Source organism: Dromaius novaehollandiae, chromosome 29, assembly GCF_036370855.1.
Source record: "Dromaius novaehollandiae isolate bDroNov1 chromosome 29, bDroNov1.hap1, whole genome shotgun sequence".
Classification (NCBI taxonomy): Eukaryota; Metazoa; Chordata; class Aves; order Casuariiformes; family Dromaiidae; genus Dromaius; species Dromaius novaehollandiae.
Genome location: NC_088126.1, coordinates 1,449,239 through 1,472,646, shown reverse-complemented (window position 1 = coordinate 1,472,646; position 23,408 = coordinate 1,449,239). Strand labels below are relative to the sequence as shown.

The window sequence follows — 23,408 nt, the reverse complement described above, 5'->3', positions numbered from 1 at the left end:
GCGGGGCGGCTTCCCACAGCCCCTGCCAGCTCCCGCGCTAGCAGAAACCCGCTGCCGTGGGGCAGCAGGGCAGGACACGGCAATGGCACGTGTCCCCCCGCCCCCCGTGGACCCCACTGCCGGGGAGGAGGAGGAGGAGGAGGAGGAGGAGGAGGGTCCCTGCCCGGGCCGCCCCGAGAGGCGACGGCTGGGGACAGGGGCACCCTGACGCTACCGGGATGCTCTGGGCTGTCCAGCCGTGCTTTGGGATTTTGGGAGACGCCGCGGGGCAGGGGTGAGACCTGCTGGGGTGGCGGGTCCCCATGGCCTTCACCCAAGGGTCCCGCAGGGCTGAGCCCCCTCGGCCCCTGGGGGGAAGGATGGAGAGTGGCGGTGGCCCCGTGAGCCCAGCAGCGCTGGCGTTGTGTCTCCTCTGTCCCTTAAGAGCAGCCAGCCCCGGGCTGGAGCCAGGCAGCAGTGGGTGTGCGTGTGCGTGGGAGTGTTTGTGTGCCTGTGTGCGTGTGTGTGTGCCTGTGCACGCGTGTGTGTGTGTGTGTGTGCGTGTGTGCATGTGTGCGTGTGTGTGCGTGTGTGTGTACGCCCCACGCCAAGGCCCGGGGCTGCGCGCGACGCAGGGGATGCACGCGGGATGCCCGGCTCGTGGGTGCCCGGGGCTCGGTGCCAGGCAGCAGCGGGGGGAGACGGGGGCCGCCTCGGTGTCGCAGGGGGGGCACCAGCGCGGTTTGCTTTTTGCCCCCGCGTGGCTGCAGGGCGCTGGCCTGTGGGTGCCGGTGCGGGGTGGGCGAGCGCGGGGTGCTGGGCTGCGGTGCAGCCCCCGGGGGGGAGGAGCCTGCCTGTGGGGTGGGGGGTGCAGGCAGGGGGTGCCGGTTTGCAGCTGTGGGGTGCAGGTTTGCAGGTGTGGGGTGTTGGTTTGCACCTGTAGGGTGTTGGTTTGCAGCCGTTGGATGCCGTTTTGCAGCAGTGGGGGGCCGGTTTGCAGCCGTCGGGTGCAGGTTTGCAGGTGTGGGGTGCCGGTTTGTGGCTGTGGGGTGCCGGTTTGCAGGTGTGGGGTGCAGTGGGGTGCAGGTTTGCAGGTGTGGGGTGCAGTGGGGGGCCGGTTTGCAGCCGTCGGGTGCCGGCTTGCGGAGGGAGCTGCCGGCGGCGGGGCCCTGCCCTGCGAGGTGCCGTGTGCGGAGCGGCTCCGCCGGCCCCGAGCGGGTTAAGGGCCCCCCGGGGGGGGGGGGGGCGGCGGCGCAGGATGCGGCGGGGCCGCTCCGTCCCCGCGGAGCAGGGGCTTCCCGGGGACCGAGTCACGGTGACTCACGGGCTTCCAGGGAAGCGGCTGCGGCGGCCGCCCGGCGCCCAGCATCGTCCCGGCCCCCAGCTCCACCCGGTTCCCCCCCCCGCCCATCGCTCCCCCCACCCCCGACGGGGCTGGGACCCGCCGTGCCCGCGGCGGGGGGCGGCGGGGGGCGGCAGCCGGCTCCTCCCCGGGGGGGCCGGTCCTGCGCCGCCTTTAAGCCGCCGCGATGCCGGCGCACACACATGCTCGCGGGCGGCAAGTGCGAGGGAGGCCGGGAGCGGGGCGCCCGCGGCCCCGCGATGCTCCCGCCGCCCGCCCGCCTCTGCCTCGGCCTGGCCGGGCTGCTGCTGCTGCTGCTGCTGCTGCTGGCGCCGGGCGCCGCCGAGCCCTGCCCCGGGCCCTGCCGCTGCCCCGGCGCCGGCGCCCTGCTCTGCCGGCAGCCCGACACCCTGCGCAGCCTGGCCGCGCTCCGGGGCGCCGGCCCCGTCACCGACGTGTGAGTGGGGCGATGCCGCGGGGGCCGCGGGCGGGGGGCTGCGAGGGGGCCGGCGCCTGGGCCTGCGGGCGGGATGCCGAGGGCGAGGCCGAGCCCCGGGACCCCCGGTCCTGCGGGGCGTTTGCTGGCGGTGACGCCCGGAGCGCTGGCACTCGGCCGGGGCGCGGGACGGGTCTAGGGGTGACCCGAACCGGCCGGGCTGGGGGATCCCCACCGCCTCGGTTCCTCCCTGCACCGGGACGCGCTCCGGGTAGAGGAGGGCTTGAGCGTGCGGGGGTGCGGAGGATGCCGGGGGCGGTGGCGGGTGGTCGGGGTGACGGCGGGGTGCCTGGGTCCTCCCCGCTGCCGCAGCCCCGGCCTTGCCGCAGTGCCGTGCCTCAGTTTCCCCACGGGCCGGGCCGCTGCCAGCTCTTTGTTCGCCGCTGGCGGGGTGGGGTGGGGTGGGGCGGGCGGCAGCGGGGCCGCGGCGCTCCCCGGGAGATCCCCTGCCACCCTCGTCCCCGCCACGCTCGTCCCCACTGTCCCCGCAGCCTCGCACGGGGGCTCCAGCCCTGCATTGCTGGGGGCATCCCGCCGCGGGCGGGGGTCACCGAACCCTCAGTCATGGGTTCACATCCCCAACTGGCCCCCGAGGACTTGGGGGTCCCCGGAGCAGCCCCGGGGTGTGGCAGGGGGGTAAAACCCCGCACTCGCTCCCAGGGTTTTCCATCACTGCCCAGCCTGGGAAAAGCGGGGGGAGACGGCGCCTCGGTGCCCCCCCACCATGCCACGGGGACGCGGGTGGGTGCGAGGCGAGGCAGGTGCCTGCGGAGGGTTTGCAGGCGGGGGGCTAAGGGGGCTGAGACCTGGCCAACTCGCTCGCCGGGTGAGGTTGCAGGCTGCCCGGCCGCAGAGCGGTGGCGAGGGCAGGGCCGCCCGAGCCCGGGCCGCTGCGGGGACGGCGAAGCGCCGGTGGGAGCGGGTGCCGCAACCGGGCACGGGGAGCCGCTGCCCCGCCGCCGTCCCGGCCCCCTTTCCCCGCTCGTCCCTATCTGCCGAGGGGGAAACTGAGGCCCGGCGGGGCAGCTCGTCCCCTGTCCCCTGTCCCCAGAGGTTGGCGTGGCTGCGGCGCAGCTGGGACGCAGGCGATAACGGGGGAGAAAGCCGCTTTATGGCCGGGGGAAGCCGGGGCTGTAAATCACCGCTCGGTGCCTTTCGGCTCCCTTTCCCCAGCATGGGGCCAGCCGGGGGTGTGCGGAGCAGGGGGGCATCTTCCCCGGGGGGTGCCGTCGGGGGACAGGGCAGGCGCCCCGTCCCCTCTGCCCCACGTTTCACAGGGTGGGGACGGCGCAGTGCGATGGCACAAAGCGGGTGCGGACAGGGTGCTGGGTGCTGCCCGCCCGCCCTCCCCAGGGCGCGTTTCCCGGCCGTCCCAGCTACTGGGGGGGGCCCAGAGCCCAGCGTGGCCCCCGGGGGCCTGACCCCTGTGCCGGGCCCCTTTGCCCACCAGGGTCATTGAGAACCAGAGGACGCTGACGACCTTGACCCAGGCTGACACCAGGATGCTCCGGGACCTCAGGAACCTGTGAGCATCCCGGGACGGGGACGGGGACGGGGATGGGGATGGGAAGGGCCCCGGTGCTTGATCCCACTGCAGGGAGGCGGAGGGCAGTGCTGGGGGGGTCGTTGCACCCCCGGGGGGTGGAGGGCAGTGGGGCAGGGGGCTTAGGGGTGCAGGTGCGGATGCAGATGCTCAGCCCTTCCCTGCCCCCAGCACCATCGCCAATTCGGGGCTGCAGCACATCTCCGTGGATGCTTTCCAGGACACCCCCAGGCTGAGCCACGTGTGAGTAGCCCCCCCGTACGCCCCCCCGGCTCTAGGGCTCGGGCCCCCGTCCCTGTGCTGTCCCCGTGCGCGCTTGCCCCGGGCGCGGGGTGGCTCGTCCCCGCGCCGAGGGGACGGTCGATGGTGTCCAGCTGCCCCAGCGCCTGCCATCGGCACCGCAGCAAAACTCGATCCGTGGCCGCGGGGGGGGATTGCGGGGGGGGGGGGGCTGCTGCTGAGTGGGAAACCATCGATCAGCGCAGCAGCGCGGGCGGCTCCCGGCCCCCCGGCAGCTCCGTGCCGCACCGGAGAGGGGGGGGCTCGCGGAGAGGCGTCTGACGGGCGAGGGGAGTCGCGCCGGGCACAGCGCGATGGAGGCGGCTCCGCCGCAAGCGCAGGGGGTCCGCGGCCGTCCCCGGGGAAGGGGCCGCTGACGGGGTCCGTCCTCGCAGGAACCTCTCCCACAACGCGCTGCACAGCCTGTCCTGGAAAACCTTCCAGCATCTGCCGCTGCAGCAGCTGTGAGTCGCCGGGGAGGGCGGCCGGGGGGGTCCCGGCGGCGCCGGCGGCCCGCTCCCAGCCCGCTCCTCTGCCCCCCCTCAGCGTCCTCGTGGGAAACCCCTTCAACTGCTCCTGCGGCCTCCGCTGGCTGCAGCTCTGGCAGGACGGCGGCCGCGCCGAGCTGGGCAACCAGTCGCTGGGCTGCTGGGAGGGCAGCGTCTTCGTGCCGCTGGGCGGCCGGCGCCTCGGCGGCTGCGGTACGTGCCGGGATGCGGGATGCTCCGGGGAGCGGCGCGCGGGGGGGGGCCGCCGCTCACGCCGCCCGCCCGCCCCGCAGAGCCGCCCACGGTCCGCATCGAGCCCGCCGACGTGGTGCTGCGGCAGGGCGACAGCGTCAACCTCACCTGCCACATCGCCGCGGAGCCGCCGGCCGCGGGGCGCTGGGTGGTCCCCGACGTGGGGCCGGAGCCGCCCGTCGTCACCAAGGCAAGCTGGGGTGCCGCCGGCCGGGGGGACGCGGGAGCCCGGTGCGGCCGAGCAGCCCGTGCTCTCCGGGGGTGGCTGCTCGCCCCGACCTAACGCCGCCGCGGTTCGGCCCCACGGCCGAGCGCGAGACCCCCCGCCAGCCCCGCGCCCTCTGCTCTGGCTCCCCGCAGCTCTCGGAGCGGGAGCTGCTCCTGGAGATCAGCAACGTCTCCTCCAGCCTCAACCGCAAGGACATCACGTGCCGGGCGGAGAACGCGGCCGGGCCGGCGGAGGACAGCGTGGTCCTGAACGTCACCTGTGAGCCGCCGGGGCGGCCGGCGGGGGCGGCGGGTGGGGGGCGCGGCGCGGCCCCCCCGGCCCGGCGCCGGGGACCCAGGCGGCTCCGTGTCCCACAGTCCCGGCGGTGATCCTGCTGCTGCAGGAGGCCATCCCGCAGCACTTCTGGTGCATCCCCTTCTCGGTGGACGGCAACCCGGCGCCCAGCGTCCGCTGGCTCTTCAACGGCTCGGCGCTGGCCGAGGGGCCCTACATCCACACGCGCATCGTGGAGTACGAGCACAACTCCACCGTGCTGCACGGCTGCCTGCAGCTCAACCGGCCCACGCACGTCAACAACGGCAACTACACGCTGCTGGTGCGCAACGCCCTGGGCTCCGCCGCCCGCACCGTCCAGGGCCGCTTCATGGACAACCCCTTCAGCTTCAACCCCGAGGAGCCCATCCCCGGTACCGAGCCCCCCAGCCCTCCGCGGGCCGTGCGTGGGCCTCGGTTTCCCCGCGGACGGGGAGGACGGGGCTCTGCTGGGCGCGCGGTAACGGGCGCTTTCCTTCTCTCCCCTGCGCTGCGCAGTGTCGCTGTCCCCGCTGGGTGAGTGACCGGGGACAATGCTGCCCGTCCCCGTGGGTGCCGGGCGGGGGTCCCACCCTGCGCGGTCCCACCCTGCGCGGTCCCACCCTGCATCCTTCTTGCAGCCCCAGGCACCAGGAACAGCTCGCTGCAGGGGCCGGTGGAGACCCCGGACGAGCACGCGTTTGGGGTGAGCCGCTTCGGGGCCGCTTGGGCTGGGGAGGGGGGGATCCAGCCGGGGGGGGGGTCAGGCCTGTCCCCGCTGAGGGATAACATTAGAGCAACGGGAAAAAACGAGCCTGGGGGAGGTGGGGAGGATGCGTGGGGAAGGGGATCGGCGGGATGCTGCCGTGCCTCAGTTTCCCCGGTGGCAGCTCCCGGGGTTGGCAGCAGGGAGAAGGGATTTGGCCCAGAAACGGGCTCTCCAGGGGGTCCCTGAGCTGAGCCCCCCCCCCCCCCCCGCTGCTGCCGCCAGGTCTCTGTGGCCGTCGCGCTGGCCGTGTGCGCCTGCTTCTTCCTCTCCGTCACCCTCATCGCCCTCAACAAGTGCGGGCGCCGCTCCAAGTTTGGCATTAACCGTAAGCCCCCCTCTCTCCCCCCCCCCAAGGCTGCGGGTCCCCGTCGGGTGGCGGGGGGGGGCACCCCAGGGTGCCGGGCTCCCCCGGCGCCGCAGCCGCTAATTCGCCGCTGGAACGGGTTCAGCCGCTAAGTGTGTTCGGCGGGGCTGCGCCGTCCCTGGGGGCCGGCCGGGATGCTCGGCAGAGCCCGGCGCGGCACAGCACGCCGTCCCCCCCCCCCTGTGACCCCCCCCCGTCCCGCAGGCTCGGCCGTGCTGGCGCAGGAGGACGACCTGGCCATGTCGCTGCGGTTCATGACGCTGGGCGGCAGCCCCCCGTCCTCGGCCGAGAGCAAGCTGGAGGGGCCGCAGGGCACCGTCGTCGAGAACCCGCAGTACTTCTGCGACGCCTGTACGCGCCGGGGCCGGCGGCGGGCGGGCGGGGGGGCGGGGGGGCCGCGCTGACGGGCCCCCGGCCGTCCCTGCCCGCAGGCGTGCACCACGTGCAGCGCCGCGACATCGTGCTCAAGTGGGAGCTGGGCGAGGGCGCCTTTGGCAAGGTCTTCCTGGCCGAGTGCTACAACCTGCTGCCCGAGCAGGAGAAGATGCTGGTGGCCGTGAAGGTGAGCAAGGGGGGGGGGCCGGGGGGGTCGCCCCGCCGGCGGCCTGACCCCCCCCTTCCCGCGGCGGCAGGCGCTGAAGGAGGCGACGGAGAGCGCCCGGCTGGACTTCCAGCGAGAGGCCGAGCTGCTGACGGTGCTGCAGCACGAGCACATCGTCAGGTTCTACGGCGTCTGCACCGACGGCGAGCCCCTCGTCATGGTCTTCGAGTACATGAAGCACGGCGACCTCAACCGCTTCCTGCGGTGGGTCCGGCCGGAGCGCCGGCCCCGCGCGCGGCCCCGCGCCGCCCCCCCCATCAGTGCCGCGGCTCAGACAGCCTGCTCCACGCTCGCTGCTAATGCAGCCCTCCTTGCAATATTGATTAGATTAGCTGTCTGAGAGGCTTAAATAGAGAGAGATTGGCCATCAGCTGGAATAAGCAGAGACTTTTCGATTGGCCCCCCAGGTATTGCTGATAGACGGGGGGGCTGCCAGAGGCATCGCTTTAGTGGCCGCGCGATGAGCTCTGAGACGTGGCTTTTATGATTATTGTTATGGGACTTGGCATTAATGGTTCTGCCGAGCAGAGCCCCCCGCTCCCGGCCGCGGCCTCCTCGGCCCGGCTGTCAGCAGCGCTCGGCATCAAAGGCAGAGGCGGCTCGCGGCGTCCCGAGCCCCGCTGGCCCCGGCTGGCTTTCACACCCTGCTCGTGGCTGCACACGCGCGCCCTCGGCCAGCACGCACGAGCATGCATGAGCGTGCACACGCACGGCCTGCCCTTGCACGGCTGCACGCGCATGCATGCACGCCTTTCCCTTGCACGCATGCTGCACGCACCCCTCTGCATGCACATGCAGCTCCGCGCCGCGCACGCCTCTGCCTCCGCTGTGCCCCCTCTCCCCGCAGCCCCCTCGGCCCCGGCCCGCTCCGAGCAGCCTCTCCGCCCCGGCAGGTCCCACGGTCCCGACGCCAAGATCCTGGACGAGGGCAAGGGGCAGCCCTGCGGGCAGCTCACCCTGAGCCACATGCTGCAGATCGCCACGCAGATCGCCTCGGGCATGGTGTACCTGGCCTCCCTGCACTTCGTGCACCGCGACCTGGCCACCCGCAACTGCCTGGTGGGCCACGACCTGGTGGTGAAGATCGGGGACTTCGGCATGTCCCGCGACATCTACAGCACCGACTACTACCGGGTGAGCGGGTTCTCCGCCGTGGAAAAACACCCCGCAGAGCTGTGCCACGGGGCTAGCTGCGCCTGGGGGGCCCCCAGCCCCTGGGGGGCCCCCGCTTTTCCACCCTACCCAGCCCTCCCAGTGCCAGGGGCTGGGTCGGACTGGTCCCAATCAGCTCGGGGCCATGGGGAGCATCTCCATCATCTCCATCAATCATCTCCATCATCTCCATCTCCTGGTGGGAACCATGCTCAATTTTTCCCTTCTAGCCACTGCCCCTTACCCCGGCCCCGTCCGTGTTTAGTGGGGTGATGGGGGGAGGCGCAGAGCACTTGGGGGTCCCGGGCGGTGCCCCGCTGACAGCCCCGTGCCGGGCAGGTGGGTGGCCGGACCATGCTGCCCATCCGCTGGATGCCCCCCGAGAGCATCCTCTACCGCAAGTTCACCACGGAGAGCGATATCTGGAGCTTCGGCGTGGTGCTCTGGGAGATCTTCACCTACGGCAAGCAGCCCTGGTACCAGCTCTCCAACACCGAGGTGACGGGCTGGGGGGGCCGGGTGCGGGGGGAGGACGGGACCGGGCCAGGCGGTGGCAAGCGGGCACCCGCCTGCTCCGGCGCGGGAAGCAGCACGGAGCAGAGAGCCGGGCTCCTCGTCCTCTTCCTCGCTCGGGAGAGGAGGATGAGGGAGGTGTGAGGACGACCCAGTCCCTTTGCAAGCCCTGGGACAGGCCCTGCGCTACGGAGGTGGGAGCAACGCGGGGGGGGGCCGGGACGCCTGGGTCCCGTTGCCCGCCCCAGCGGGATTCGCGTCCCCCCCGGCTCCATCTCGGCCCCCTGCGCCCGCAGGCCATCGAGTGCATCACGCAGGGCCGGGAGCTGGAGCGGCCGCGGACGTGTCCCTCCGAGGTCTACGACATCATGCAGAGCTGCTGGCAGCGGGAGCCCCAGCAGCGCCAGGGCATCAGGGAGCTGCACAGCCGCCTCCAGGCCCTGGTCAAGACCCCCCCCGTCTACCTGGACATCCTGGGCTGAGCGGGACCCCGCACCCCCCCGCCGGCCCCCCGCCCTGCCGCGGCCCCGAGGAGACGGCAGCCGGGGCCGGCCGAGCCCCCCGCACGGACACCCCGGGGCCGCGAGAGCCCTCGATAATAAACCCCTGCCCGCCTGGCTCCGCGCTGGCTGCCTGGGCTGCGTCGGCCGCGCCAGGGGCTTCCGAGGAGAAAGGGGGGGCAGTTAGGGAGCCGGGATGCTCCGGCTGGGGAAGGGGAGTTTTGGGGCGGCGGGTGCCGCAGGGTGGGGTGGGGATCTGGGGCTTCTCGCTGCCGTTTGCAGAAGGAGCGAAAAGGAAAACGACCCGAGCGAAGGGAGAAGCCCCCCCTTCCCCGGGCACCGTCATCGGATCCGAGGAGTTATCGGATGCCCTGTAGCGTCCACTTAATCATCCTTCTACGGGCTCTCCGGCCGCCCGGGTAATGTTTGAGACCTGGATCTGGCTGTAATGGAGCTGAATTGATTTCATCTGGCTAATTAGGCAGCGCAGGCCGGGCCCTGGCAGCTCCCCGGCCACCCGCCGCGTCCTGGGTGCGGGGAGCGAAGCGGGGTGCCGGGCCGCGGGGGAAACTGAGGCACGCTGCCGGGGGAGCCGCGGCCGGGGGCTGCCGGCCAGCGCAGGGGAAACCAGAGCCGTCCCCAGCGTCCTGGCTCGTAATCCATCCCCCGGCCATTACCGGCCCCGCGCTGGGGACGTCTCTGGGCCCTCGGGCCGGGCAGGGGGGCACCGGGCGGCCCCCGGGGGTGCCCTGCAGCCAGGCCCCTCTCCGGGCTTTGCAGTACGGGGGTCTCGGCCCCGCCGTGGCCCCGGGGAGGGCTGGGGGCTCCCGGCCGCAGTGGCAGCCGGCACGGCCGGGCGAGTGACCTGCTTCCTTGGGCTTTCTCTAATCGCTGCCCGCGCTGATTTATGGGCTTTTCCGCCTTATCTAATTTGAGGAAGGAACAAGATTACAAGTTTGAGCTTTTCCAGCGCCGCGCTGCACATTGCCTCTTGGGTCAATACCGCTGCCTCGGGCCGGGCAGCCGGGCAGCCGCGGACCCCGGGGTGCCCGACCGCGCGGCCGGGAGCTGCCAAGGGGCCGGGAGCTGGGCAGGGGCTGCCGAGCCCCGCGGGCAGCGTGCGGTTTCGGGGCGCCGGGGGCTCCGCGGGGCTCCGCGGCCGGCCGTGCCTCGGTTTCCCCGGCGGGGGTGCAGGGGTTAAGCGAGCCGGCTCCCGGCCAGCCCCGCTCCCGCTCCCCGGGGCCGCAGGCCTGATCGATCTCCTCCCCACCCTGCAGTTTCTCCATTTCATCGGCTCCGGGGGGAGCCGTAATGGACTCGGGCAATGAGGTAATTAACGGCTCTGCTCCCTGCGAAAGTTCCCGGTGGCCCCAGCGGCACCGGGGGGCCGGGCCGGGGACAGGCCCCGTTAATGAGGATTAACGACGCTCGGGCCTGCCGGTTTCCCGGGGGCTCGTCCGAGGCCGTTTCTCTCCCTGGAGCATCCCCAGAGCTGCGGGCCGGGAGGGATCCCAGGGCCGGGAGGGATCCCAGGGCCGGGAGGGATCCTGGGGCAGGAAGGATCCTGGGGCAGGAAGGATCCTGGAGCAGGAGGGATCCCAGGGCAGGAGGGATCCCAGGGCACAAGGGATCCCGGGGCAGGAGGGATCCCCAGGACTCTGCGCCGTGGGTTCGGGTCCCACCAGGGCCAGCTCTGCTCCCTGGGGCTCTCGGCGGGGGTGTCCTGCCCTTTGGGGGCTTCGCTCCCATCTCAGATAGAGCCAGGAGCAGCAGCTCCGCGGGGGAGACCCACGGCGGAGAGGGGCAGAGGCAGGCGGAGACCCCGGGGCCGGAGTCCCGTGAGCCGGGTGCACGGCTGTGATTCGGGGCATTGCCCCAAACCGGGCAGGAACCGCAGGAGCCGGGAGTGCGGCACGCCGGCTGCCCTCGGCGGCTTGATTTTTTCATTTTTTGCTGCAAACGCCAGCTCTTCTGCAGGGGTCGACGGCTCATTCCTGGTGCCGGGTGTCCCGCGGGGGGGCTCAGCGCTGGCCGGACCCCGCACCGCCTCCCTAATGTGGTCCTGGGGGTCTCGGGGGGGCTGCAAAGGCATCTCCGTGCCAACACAGCACAGCCGACGTGTCCCCGAGCAACGTTTCCCGGTGGCCTGGGGGATGCCTTACCGGGGGGGGGGAGCAGTTCTGCTGGGTTCCCGGCCCCCGCCTGCTCACTCCCCCGGGCCGCGAGGCCTCGGTGCCCAGCTCGGGGAAAAGCCGCGGGGCTCCGGGAAAAGCCGTTCGGAGGCGCTGGGGGCGGCCGCGGCGGATCGCGGGCTGCGGGTGGGCTCGCTCCTAATGGAGCGGGGGGCGGGGGGGCTGCAGAGCCACGCTGGGACATGAAAATCGTTATGAGTGATTAGAGCTATTAGTGTAACGAGGAGAGGCAATTAACGGCGCCTTGACATCAGTTGAGGCCGGCTAATGTACACGCTCGCTGGGACCTGGGGAGGGGGGAGGCAGCGCGGTGGTGCTGAGCCGCCCGGCCTGGGATCCCGGGATGGAGGGGTGATGCGTGGCGGGGATCCAGGGGGCTGGGGGAGATCTGTGGCTAGGGATCCTGGGATGGAGGGGTGATACATGTCCAGGGATCCCGGGATGTGGCCAGGGATCCAGGGGTGTAGGGGAGATCCATGGCCAGGGATCCCTGGATAGAGGAGTGATACATGCCAGGGATCCCGGGATGGAGGGGGATGTATGGCCAGGGATCCCGGGATGGAGGGGCAGGCATGGCCAGGGAATCCTGGGATAGTGGAGTGATGTATGGCCAGGGATCCTGGGATGAAGGGGGATGTATGGCCAGGGATCCTGGGATGAAGGGGGATGTATGGCCAAGGATCCTGGGATGCAGGGGGATGTATGGCCAGGGATCATGGGATGGAGGGGGATGTATGGCCAAGGATCCCGGGATGCAGGGGGATGTATGGCCAGGGATCATGGGATGGAGGGGGATGTATGGCCAAGGATCCCGGGATGCAGGGGGATGTATGGCCAGGGATCCTGGGATGAAGGGGGATGTATGGCCAAGGATCCTGGGATGCAGGGGGATGTATGGCCAAGGGAATCCCGGGATGCAGGGGGATGTATGGCCAAGGATCCCGGGATGCAGGGGGATGTATGGCCAGGTATCCTGGGATGAAGGGGGATGTATGGCCAAGGATCCCGGGATGCAGGGGGATGTATGGCCAGGGGAATCCCGGGATGAAGGGGGAAGTATGGCCAAGGATCCTGGGATGCAGGGGGATGTATGGCCAAGGATCCCGGGATGCAGGGGGATGTATGGCCAGGGATCCTGGGATGAAGGGGGATGTATGGCCAAGGGAATCCCGGGATGCAGGGGGATGTATGGCCAGGGATCCTGGGATGAAGGGGGATGTATGGCCAAGGATCCCAGGATGCAGGGGGATGTATGGCCAGGGGAATCCCGGGATGAAGGGGGATGTATGGCCAAGGATCCCGGGATGCAGGGGGATGTATGGCCAGGGATCCTGGGATGAAGGGGGATGTATGGCCAAGGGAATCCCGGGATGCAGGGGGATGTATGGCCAGGGATCCCGGGATGCAGGGGGATGTATGGCCAAGGATCCCGGGATGCAGGGGGATGTATGGCCAAGGATCCCGGGATGAAGGGGGATGTATGGCCAGGGGAATCCCGGGATGCAGGGGGATGTACGCCCGGGCATCCCGGGCAGGGGCAAGCGGGCGCTGCCGGCCCAGAGGCCCCGGGCTCTGCTCCGCGCTGCCACCAGATGTTGCTGTTAAGCCGAAGGACGCGGCCGCGGCGCTTCCCTCGACGGCGAGAGCCGCGGCCGGGGCCACCGGGGGCTGCGCGCCGCCTCCGGCCCCTCGGGCAGCGGCTCCACGGGGGAGGTCGCCGGAGCGGGGCTGCTCGGCGGGGCGGGCGGCGCTCGGCCGCGGGGGGCTCCCGGGGGGCTCCGGCCGCGCCGCGGAGCGGGTCGCTCGTCCCCGGGGCCCGGCGGGGCCCGGCGGCGGGGCCGCACCGCGTCCCGGGGCGGCGCGGGGCGCGGGAGCCGCCTGCGCGATGCTGCCGTCCAAACCTGCTGGTTCCGCGCCAGAAAAGCGAGAGGGGGGAAAAAAATAAAAAGAGAGAATCTTTTTTTTTTTTTTTTTATCCCTTTTCCGCAGTCATCTCCTCGTCCAAACTTCCTGAGCGCGGCTCCGGCCCTCCCTCCGCTTCCGACGGCCGCGCGGCGCCTCCGGCGAGCCCAGGGCGGGCGGGCGGGTGCCCGGCGCGGCCCCGCGGCCAGGTGAGTCCGCGGCGGCCCGGGGGGGCGGCGGTGCCCGCGGGGCCGGGCCGGGCCGGGAGGCCGGGGGGGGTCGGGGGGGGGTCCGTCCCGGGCGGGTTTCCGCCGCTCCGGGCGTTTTCCCGGCGGGATCGCGGAGCGGTTCCCGCGGCCCAGGGCCCCGCTGCCGCCCGCCGCCTTCGCGCGGCGCCGGGAGAACCGCCGCGGGGGGGGCCCGTCCCGTGGGGAGAGCGGGGCTCCGCGCTCGGCCCGACCCCCCCCCCGCCGGGAAGCCTTTCCCACGGCGAAGGGGGGGTTTGGGAACGGCCGGGAAGCGGAGGGAAACTTTGACTAAACGGTTTTTCCAGCAGCGAAGAGCCGCCGCAGCGGCGGGGTCGCGCGGGGCGAGCGCCGGGGGGGGGCTCGGCCGGTCGGGAGGAAGCGGCAGTAAATCCAGCTGCGGGACGCAGGAAGCCTCTGTTTCCTCCCGCTTCACACGTGTGTTTACCGCAGAGCCGCGAGCCGCCCGGCCCCGCGAACGCGGCCCCGCAGCACCTCGGCCTCGCGCTGGCCATTGCAGCCCCCTGCGCCGGGGCCCAGGCGTCCGGGCTCCCAGGCGGAGCCTCAACCCCCCCCCCCCGCCCGGTGCTGCTGGCAGCCCGGCGAGGAGCATCCGTCACGCCGTTGAGCAAGAGCACGGCGGGGCCAGGGGAGGCAACTGCGGAAAAAGAGCGAGACCAGCCCGCGAGGGCCCCCCCGGACCCTCTCCTGCCCCCGGACCCCCTCGTCCCCCGGACCCCCTTGTCCCCCAGCAGCGGGATTTTCCCCCGGCCTCTGCCGAGGTGCCGGGATCTGGCCCGGGGCGTCGCTGGGGGCGGCCAACGCGGGCCGTTTCGGGGCCGGGGCGCCCGTCCAAGGCGTGTTCCTGCGGGCCGGAGCGGCTGGGAAGGGAGCGCCGGGGGCCGGGCCGAGGGGGCGGCCGGGGAGAGGAGGGCAGCGCTTTCCCACACCGCGGCCGGCCGTTCCCCGGGGCCGTTTCCCGCTCGCAGCCCGAGGACGCTTCCCAGGGCTCCTCCGGCGCCCGGCCACGCTGTCCCGCCGGGCGATGCCGGGATGCCGGACCGGGGCCGGGCGATGCCGGACCCAGGCGCCTCCCTTCGCCGCAGCTGGATGCGATTAGGGGGCCGCGCTCTGGCCCGGAGCGCCGCAGCCGATGCCGTGCGAAGGTGCCGGCCGCGGGGGCGGCTCGGCAGCAGGCCGTGCCTCGGTTTCCCCTCGGCACGCATCGGTGCGGGGGGGCAGCAGCCGCCCCCGGCCTTGGCGCCGGCTGAGCGCGGCTCTCCCCGCGCAGGATGGCGCTGCGGGCCGCGGCGCTGGCGCTGCACGCCTGTCTGCTGGCCGCTCTGCACCCCAGTGACCCCAACGTCTGCAGCTACTGGGAGAGGTAGGGCTGGGGCTGGGCCGGGGCGGGGGGCCCAGGCGTCCTGCGGGACCTGCCCCCCCACGGCGGCCCCCTTGGCAGCTTCACGGCGGCGGTGAAGGAGTCCTACGCCAAGCCGCACGTCGTGCTCTCCACGGAGCCCTGTGCTGGGGCGCTGGGCTTCCCCCAGCTCTGCCCGCAGCAAAGGTGAGCCCCCCCACTGGGTCCCCGGCTTGCTGGGGGCTGCGGCAGCCTCCCGCCGTGGGGCAGCCCCACGGTGAGGGGGGGGCTGCAGCGGGGCGCTCAGCCCCCCGTCCCCGGCAGGATCGCGTACCGCACGGCGTACCGGCAGGCAGTGCGCACCGACTACCGGCGGCGGTACCAGTGCTGCCTGGGCTACTACGAGAGCAGGGACGCCTGCGTCCGTGAGTGGGGGCACGTGGGGATGGGGGGGGACGCAGACCCCCCCCATGGCCTCACTGCCCACATCCCCGCAGCCCGCTGCACCCACGAGTGCGTCCACGGCCGCTGCGTGGCTCCCGACCGCTGCCAGTGCGAGCCGGGCTGGAGGGGCGCCGACTGCTCCAGCCGTGAGTGCATTGCACTGGGGGGGGCTGGGGGGTGCACGCATGGGCGGCCCGGACGCCTGGGCCCCGCGGCCGTGGCGGGGGTGAAGGCGGCCCTGTCCCCGTGCAGAGTGCGAGGAGCGGCGGTGGGGCCGCGGCTGCGAGCAGCGCTGCGCCTGCCACCACGGGGCCCCCTGCGACCCGCTGAGCGGGGCCTGCGCCTGCCCCCCCGGCTTCGCCGACCCGCTGTGCCGCCAGCCCTGCCCGCCCGGCGCCTACGGCCCCGGCTGCCGCCTGCCCTGCGCCTGCCGCGGTGCCGCCTGCGACGCCGCCACCGGCGCCTGCCTCTGCCCGCCGCAGCTCGCCGGCCCCGCGTGAGTACCGGCCCGACGGGGCTCCCCGCCGGCTGCCCGCGGGTGCCGGGGTCTGGCATCCCTGGAGCAGGGATGCCGGAGCTCCGGTGTGCGATGGGATACAGCACCCCTGGAGCAGGGATGCCAGGGCTCTGGCATGCACCAGGATCCAGCACCCCCAGAGCAGGGATGCTGGAGATCCGGTGTGCAATGGGATCCAGCGCCCCCAGAGCAGGGATGCTGGGGCTCTGGAATGCACCGGGATCCAGAGCCCCAAGAGTGGGGATGCCAGGGCTCTGGTGTGCACTGGGATCTGGCACCCCTGGAGCAGGGATGCTGGGGCTCCGGCATGCACTGGGACGCCAGGGCTCTGGCGTGCACCGGGATCCAGTACCCCTGGCACAGGGATGCCAGGGCTCCGGTGTGCACCAGGGTCCGGCACCCCTGGGTGCCCCAGCCGCCCGCTGACCCTCCCGCCGCAGCTGCGAGGTGCCCTGCCCCAACGGCACCCACGAGACGCCCTGCCCCAGCGCCTGCCCCTGCCAGCACGGGGGCATCTGCCACCCGCCGGGCTCCAGCACCTGCCTCTGCCCCCACGGCTGGATGGTAGGTGGATGCAGCCCCCCCGCCTCAGTTTCCCCACGGCGGTGGGGGGGGCTGTGGCCCCGCTGACCCCGGCGCCCCTTCGCAGGGGGAGATCTGCTCCATGCCGTGCCCCCCCGGGCGCTTCGGGCCCGGCTGCCGGGGCGAATGCCGCTGCCACAACGGCGGGAGCTGCGACCCCCTGGGCGGGCAGTGCCAGTGCGCACCGGGCTTCACCGGGGAGCAGTGAGTGGGACGGGGACGGGGGGCTGCGGCGGGTGGGACGGGGGGATGCATCCCCCCCCACCAGCACTGCTGCAGCAGAGCCTGCTCCGGCCTGGCATGCAACGAGCTGCACGGTCTCAGCCTGGAGCGGGGGGGTGGGGGCCCGGGCACCCCCGCGGCCGGTGGGGACGTGCCGCCGGCCCCGCGCAGGTGCCGGGAGCGGTGCCCCGTGGGGAAGTACGGGCAGGACTGCCGGGAGAGCTGCGACTGCGCCAACGGGGGCCAGTGCTTCCACGTGGACGGCGCCTGCCTGTGCGAGGCCGGCTTCCTGGGGGGCCGCTGCGAGGAGCGCCGCTGCCTGGAGGGGCTCTACGGGCTGCGCTGCGAGCACCGCTGCCTCTGCCACCCCCAGCACAGCCAGAGGTGGGCACCCCCCCCCCCCGGACGCCTGGGCCCCCTCCGGCCGCCCCGGCAGCACGGCGGGGGGGGGGCCCTGACGGGTCTCGGCGCCCCCCCGCAGCTGCCACCCGCTGCTGGGCGAGTGCCTCTGCCGCCCGGGCTGGGCCGGGCTCTTCTGCAACGAGAGCTGCCCGGCGGGCTCCTCCGGGGCCGGCTGCCTGCAGCCCTGCCTCTGCCTCAACGGCGGCACCTGCGACGGCGCCACGGGCCGCTGCCGCTGCGCCCCCGGCTACACGGTGCGTCTGGGCACCCCTGGCCCTTGCTTGGGGGGCTGGGCATCCCTGGGGGGAGCACAGCGGGGCTGGGCACCCCTGGCCCTTGCTTGGGGGGCTGGGCATCCCTGGGGGGGAGCACGGGGGGAAGCAGGAGGATCTGGGCATCCCTGGTGGTCCAGGCGTTCCTGGGGGTCACTTGGAGGTCTAGGCATCCCTGGGGGGAGCACAGGGGGTCTGGGCATCCCTGGGGGTTGCTTGGGGGTCTGAGCATCCCAGGGGGAGCACAGGGGGTCTGGGCATCCCTGGGGGATGGCTTGGGAGTCAGAGCATCCCTGGGGGTCTGGGCATCCTTGGGGGTTACTGGAGGGTCTGGGCACCCCTGAAAGCCCGGGCATTTGGGGGTCACCAGTCTGCCTCCAGCATGGAGGGCGGGGGGGGGGGGGTTACCCAGACTCCTGGGTCCTTTCCCCAGCCCTGGGTGTGTGTATCGGGGGGGCGTGCAGCTCGCACCCCCCCCCGAAGGCCCCGTGCACCCCCAGGACGAGCACTGCTCCTCCCTGTGCCCCGCCGACACCTTCGGGCCCGGCTGCGCGGGGCGCTGCTCCTGCCGCAACGCCGTGGCCTGCTCCCCCCTCGATGGCACCTGCCTCTGCAAGGAAGGTGGGTGGGCGCCGGGATGGGGACGGGGGGGTGGGTAACGGGGGGGGGGGCGCATCCCGCCACCCCCGTCCCCACGGCACGTGCCCTTGCCCCGCAGGCTGGCGCGGCCCCGACTGCTCCGAGCCCTGTGCCGCCGGCTGGCGCGGCCCCCAGTGCCGCCAGCCCTGCCTGGTGAGTGCGGGCCCGGGGGGGTGAAGCGGGGCCCCCCCCCGGCGCTGACGCCTCGTCCCTTCTCCCCCCCCGGCGCCCAGAACGGCACCTTCGGCCCCGGGTGCAGCCAGCGATGCTCCTGCGCCCACGCGGCCGGCTGCGACGCCGTCACCGGCGCCTGCCACTGCCTGCCGGGATGGACGGGTAAGGGCACGGCGGGGGGGGGGGGGGATGCACCGTGCACCAGCCCCTCCGTGCCGCCCGCGGCCTTCATCCCTCCTCCTCCTCCTCCTCCTCCCCGCAGGGCCGCGGTGCGAGCGGAGCTGTGAGCCGGGCTCCTGGGGCCCGGGCTGCAGCCAGCCCTGCGCCTGCCGCAACGGAGCCGCCTGCTCGCCCCAGGACGGGTCGTGCGCCTGCGCCCCGGGCTACCGCGGCCCCGCGTGCCAGCGCCGTGAGTGCCGCCCCCGGGGGCCCCCCCCGTGCCCCCGCCGCCCCCACGGCCACGGCGGGTTTCTGCCGGCGGCTGAGGCCGGGCGGACTCGTCTCAGGGCGCGGGCGCTCTCGCCGCTGCAGCCTGCCCGCCGGGGCGCTACGGGAAGCAGTGCGCGCTGGCCTGCGCCTGCGCCGACCGCTCCGCCTGCCACCCCGTCGACGGCTCCTGCCGCTGCCCCCCCGGCCGGACCGGCCGCGACTGCTCCCGGCGTGAGTGCGGCCGCCCCGGGGCCCCCCCGTCCCCCCCCCGGGGCTTCCCGCTGCCCCCCCTGGCGATCCCGGCCCCGGATTGGGGGTGGGAATGGCCCTGGTTCCCAGTCCCAGTTTTGGGGGTCCCACCGGGGGGGGGGGGAACAGCCCCCCAGGGCGATGGGGACGTATGGACCCAGGTCTGGCCCGGGCGGTGTGGAGCCATACGGTCCTGGGTCAGCCCCAGATGCTATGGGGCCATATGGATGTGGGTCTGCCCTCAGCAGTATGGAGCCATACGGTCCCGAGTCTGCCCCAGATGCTACAGGGCTATATGGATGTGGGTCTGCCCCAGGCAGTACAGAGCTATATGGTCCCAGGTCTGCGGGGCCGTATGGACCAGGGTTGGCCCCACGCCCTATGGAGCTATAGGGTCCGGGGTCTGCCCCACGCCCGCTGTGCCCGCAGCCTGCCCCCCCGGCACCTTCGGGCTCCAGTGCGAGCAGCTCTGCCAGTGCCCCCCCAACGCCACGTGCCACCCGGCCAGCGGGACCTGCCAGTGCGCCCCGGGCAGGATGGGGCCCCGCTGCGAGCAAGGTGAGCGGGGCGGGGGGGGGGGCCGGCGGGCGCCGGACGCCTGGGCCCCTTCCCCGTCCGACGGCCCCTCTCGCCCCGGCACGCAGCGAGCCCGGAGCAGCCCTACACCATCGTGCCGGCCCCGCCGGCGGCCGCCAGCTCCCTGGGGCTGGTGCTCGGCCTGGTGGCCCTGGCCGCCTTGCTGGTGGCCACGGTGGCCGCGGCCGCCTGCTACCGCCTCCGGCAGAGGGGCAAGCAGAGCCGGCACCTGGCGGTGGCCTACGCGGCGGGGCGGCCCGACGCCTCCGAGTACGTGGTGCCAGGTGAGCGGCGGGGCGGCTGCACCGGGGAGGGGGGGGGGTCCCACGCCGCCCTCCCCCCCCGCCCCAGCTCACGGGCCGGCTTCTGCCGCAGACGTGCCGCCGGCCCCCGCGCACTATTACTCCAACCCCAGCTACCACACGCTGTCCCAGTGCACGCTGCCCGCCCCGGACGGCGTCGCATCCCGCCAGGTACGGCACGGCACGGCACGGCACGGTGCAGCACGGCACGGCACGGTGCAGCACGGCACGGCATGGCGCGGCACGGCACGGTGCAGCACGGCACGGCCGCGGCTCACCCAGCTCCGTTTCGGCAGCGCTTCGCCAGTGCGGAGAGGCCCTACGGCCCCGAAGGCAACGCCACGCTGCCGCCGGACTGGAAGCACCACGAGGCACCGGCGCCGGGATGGAGGGGTAAGAGGGAGCCGGGGTTAGAGCAAGGCGGCAGCACCGGGACGCCTGGGCCCGCTCCCTGCTCCGTGCCTTTCCCGGGGATGTGCTGGAGCCGGGGAGGTGCTGGGCACCCCGTGCCGGGGCTCAGCCCGGTGGAACGCCCGGCCGGAGCGTCGCGTGGCGGCTGCAGGGAGGGAGGCCGGGACCAGGAGCCCGAATCCGGCCCCTCCGCCTGGCGCCTGGCCCCTATGGCTCCCTGCTTCCCAGGGGGAGGGCACCTGGACCGGAGCTACAGCTACAGCTACGCCTGCAGCCTGGGGAAGTACTACGGCAAAGGCAGGCGGCGAGGGGACACGGCTGGGATGCGGCTGGGATGCGGCTGGGATGCGGCTGGGATAGGGCTCGGACATGGCTGGGACACGGCTGGGATAGGGCTGGGATGGGGCTGGGACATGGTTCGGACACAGCTGAGATGGGGCTGGGATGGGGCTTGGGTGGGATTGGGACACTGCTGGGACAGGGCTGGGATACAGCTGGGATATAGCTGGGACAAGGCTGGGATATGCCTGGGATGGGGCTGGAATGGGGTTGGGACATAACTGGGATGGGGCTGGGACACGGCTGGGATGGGGCTGGGACATGGCTGGGATGGGGCTGGGACAGGGCTGGGACATGGCTGGGATGGGGTTGGGACATGGCTGGGATGGGGTTGGGACACGGCTGGGACAAGGCTGGGATGGGGTTGGGACACAGCTGGGACATGGCTGGGATGGGGTTGCGACACAGCTGGGACACGGCTGGGACACAGCTGGGATGGGACCAGGACACAGCTGGGACATGGCTGGGATGGGGTTGGGACATGGCTGGGACAAGGCTGGGATGGGGTTGGGACATGGCTGGGATGGGGTTCGGACACAGCTGGGACAAGGCTGGGATGGGGTTGGGACACAGCTGGGACATGACTGGGATGGGGTTGCGACACAGCTGGGACACAGCTGGGACACAGCTGGGGCAGGGCCAGGACAAGGCTGGGATGCGGATGGGACCCGGCTGCCGGCTCAGGCCCGCGCCCCGGCGAGGGGCCCGTAACGCGGCGCCGGCCCCGGCTTGCCCCGCAGAGGCTGCGGCCGAGGGCCTGGGCGCCAGCGGCAGCTCCCTGGCCAGCGAGAACCCCTACGCCACCATCAAGGACCTGCCCACGCTCGCGCCCAAGTGCCCCGAGGGCAGCTACATGGAGATGAAATCCCCCGTCCGGCGGGAGACGTCCTATGCCGAGATCGGCCGCCTCGAGCCGGCGCCCGGCAGCACCGAGGAAGGTAGGGCTGGGGCGGGGGGACCCATCGTGGCCACGGTGCAAGGTGCTGCACGTCCCTGGGGGAGCCCGGCCACGGTGCAAGGTGCTGCACGTCCCTGGGGGAGCCCAGCCATGGTGCAAGGTGCTGCACATCCCTGAGGAGAGCCCAGACGTGGTGCAAGGTGCTGCACGTCCCTGGGGGGAGCCTGGCCATGGTGCAAGGTGCTGCACGTCCCTGGGGGGAGCCTGGCCATGGTGCAAGGTGCTGCACATCCCTGGGGGAGCCCGGCCACGGTGCAAGGTGCTGCATGTCCCTGGGGGAGCCCAGCCGTGGTGCAAGGTGCTGCACGTCCCTGGGGGAGCCCGGCCATGGTGCAAGGTGCTGCACGTCCCTGGGGGGAGCCCAGACGTGGTGCAAGGTGCTGCACGTCCCTGGGGGAGCCCAGCCGTGGTGCAAGGCGCTGCACGTCCCTGGGGGAGCCCAGCCATGGTGCAAGGTGCTGCACGTCCCTGGGGGAGCCCAGCCATGGTGCAAGGTGCTGCACGTCCCTGGGGGGAGCCCAGACGTGGTGCAAGGTGCTGCACGTCCCTGGGGGAGCCCGGCCATGGTGCAAGGTGCTGCACGTCCCTGGGGGAGCCCGGCCACAGTGCAAGGTGCTGCACGTCCCTGGGGGGAGCCCAGACATGGTGCAAGGTGCTGCACGTCCCTGGGGGGAGCCCAGACGTGGTGCAAGGTGCTGCACGTTCCCCGGGGGGGGGGGATTGATCCCTTACAGCCTGCTCTTCTCCCCAGAGATCTGCCCCGAGGGGGCAGAAGGTGCCGCCCCCGAGGTCGCCCCCAGCCACTACGACTCCCCCAAGAACAGCCACATCCCCAGCCACTACGACGTGCCGCCCGCCCGCCACTACCCGCCGTCGCCGCCGCTGCGGAGGAAGGACCGCTGAGGGGCCCCGGCGTCCGAGCGGCTGCCCACGGAGCGGTGCCGTGCCGCGGGGGCCGGGGAGCGGGGGCCGGCGGGGGCCCCCCCGTGCCGGATTCGGGGCCGTGCGGGGGCCGGGGCGCCCCGGCGGGGCTCGGCCCCCCAGGACCTGCCCCACGGCGCCGGGCGCCGGCTGTAAATAAAGGTGGTTGTTGGTGTCGCGTGAACTGGGGTTGTGCTGGGACCAGTAAAAGCCCAGTGATGGGACCAGTAAAGGCCCTGTGTTGGGACTAGTAGAGGCCCAGTAATAGGCCCAGTAAAGGCCCTGTGTTGGGACCAGTAAAAGCCCAGTGTTGAGACCAGTAGTGGCCCAGTAACTGGCCCAGTAAAAGCCCAGTGATGGGACCAGTAAAAGCCCAGGATTGGGCCCAGTAAAGGCCCTGTGTTGGGGCCAGTAAAAGCCCAGGAATGGGACCAGTAAAGGCCCTGTGTTGGGGCCAGTAAAAGCCCAGGAATGGGGCCAGTAAAGGCCCGGTGTTGGGGCCAGTAAAGGCCCAGTAATGGCTCAGTCCTGGGACCAGTAATGAGACCAGTAAAGAGGCCAGTAAAGGCCCCGTGATGGGACCAGTAAAGGCACTGTTTTGGGATCACTAAAAGTCAAGTAGTGAGACCAGTACTGGCCCAGTAACGGGCGCAGTAAAAGCCCAGTCATGCACCCAGTAAAGGCCTGGTAATGGGGCAATAAAAGCCCAGGGATGGGACCAGTAAGAGCCCAGTAATGGTGTGGTGATGGGACCAGTAAGGGTACATTAATGGGGTCAGTTACGGCCCAGCATTGAGCCCAGCCTAGGCCACTTTTGAGCCCGGCGACGGACCCAGTAAAGCCCAGTTCGAGCCCAGTTCAGCGCAGCGAGCTCCGCGGGCCCCCGCCCCGCCCCTCCTCGGGCCCCGCCCCACCCCCTACGTCACCGCGGAGCCCCGCCCCTCGCTTCCGCGTTGCCATGGGGACGCGCACACGCGCGCACGCGCTGCGGAGCCGGGTGCGAAACGCTCCCCCCGCCCCGGGACGCCCTGTTTTGGGACCCCCCCCCCGCCTTTTTTGGGACTCCCTCCCCCCGTTTTGGGACACCTCCTTTTTGGGGGGAATCTCCCCCTTTTTGGGACCCCCTCAGCCCCTCGGGAACCCCCACCCGGGCCCCTGTCCTGGGGCCCCCCCCTCCCTGGGACCCCCCCCACCGGTCCAGGCCTCTCGCCTTATTGAGTATCCCCCTCCCCCCAGGGACCCCCGGCCTGGGACCCCCCCCATGGACTGTTCTTGGGGGCCCTGGCCTGTGCCCCCCCCTGGGGGGGCAGTTCCTACCCCAGGACCCCTAATTCGGGGCCCCCGACCCCCTATGGGCCCCCACTTGGCCCCCCAGGCCCAGGCAGCCTCCCTTGCCCCCCTCCAGGGACCCTCTCACAGCCCCCTCCCCCCCCCAAGCAGCCCAGGTCCCCCCCATCCACCTCCATTGATGCCA

The 23,408-nt window shown here is 72.7% G+C and overlaps 2 protein-coding genes across 2 annotated transcripts; both read left to right on the top strand.

Moving 5' to 3' along the window:
- Positions 1-1,581: 1,581 nt before the first annotated feature.
- NTRK1 (neurotrophic receptor tyrosine kinase 1) lies at positions 1,582-8,785 on the top strand. The gene is made up of 17 exons (XM_064498809.1): positions 1,582-1,778; positions 3,268-3,342; positions 3,532-3,603; positions 4,035-4,103; positions 4,186-4,340; positions 4,421-4,569; positions 4,740-4,866; positions 4,965-5,294; positions 5,419-5,436; positions 5,547-5,605; positions 5,891-5,993; positions 6,237-6,383; positions 6,464-6,594; positions 6,665-6,837; positions 7,527-7,767; positions 8,125-8,283; positions 8,595-8,785. Exons 1-17 carry the CDS (start codon positions 1,582-1,584, stop codon positions 8,778-8,780), a joined length of 2,391 nt encoding a protein of 796 aa, XP_064354879.1. The 3' UTR covers positions 8,781-8,785.
- Positions 8,786-12,832: 4,047 nt separating this feature from the next.
- On the top strand, positions 12,833-22,118 carry PEAR1 (platelet endothelial aggregation receptor 1). Its single transcript, XM_064498962.1, has 22 exons — positions 12,833-13,101; positions 14,429-14,521; positions 14,600-14,704; positions 14,822-14,922; positions 14,995-15,087; positions 15,194-15,437; positions 15,899-16,022; positions 16,108-16,244; positions 16,434-16,646; positions 16,744-16,918; positions 17,437-17,557; positions 17,655-17,728; positions 17,809-17,911; positions 18,012-18,158; positions 18,281-18,409; positions 18,857-18,985; positions 19,072-19,287; positions 19,379-19,476; positions 19,602-19,698; positions 19,945-20,013; positions 20,796-20,993; positions 21,765-22,118. Exons 2-22 carry the CDS (start codon positions 14,430-14,432, stop codon positions 21,914-21,916), a joined length of 2,817 nt encoding a protein of 938 aa, XP_064355032.1. The 5' UTR covers positions 12,833-13,101; position 14,429; the 3' UTR covers positions 21,917-22,118.
- Positions 22,119-23,408: the final 1,290 nt, after the last annotated feature.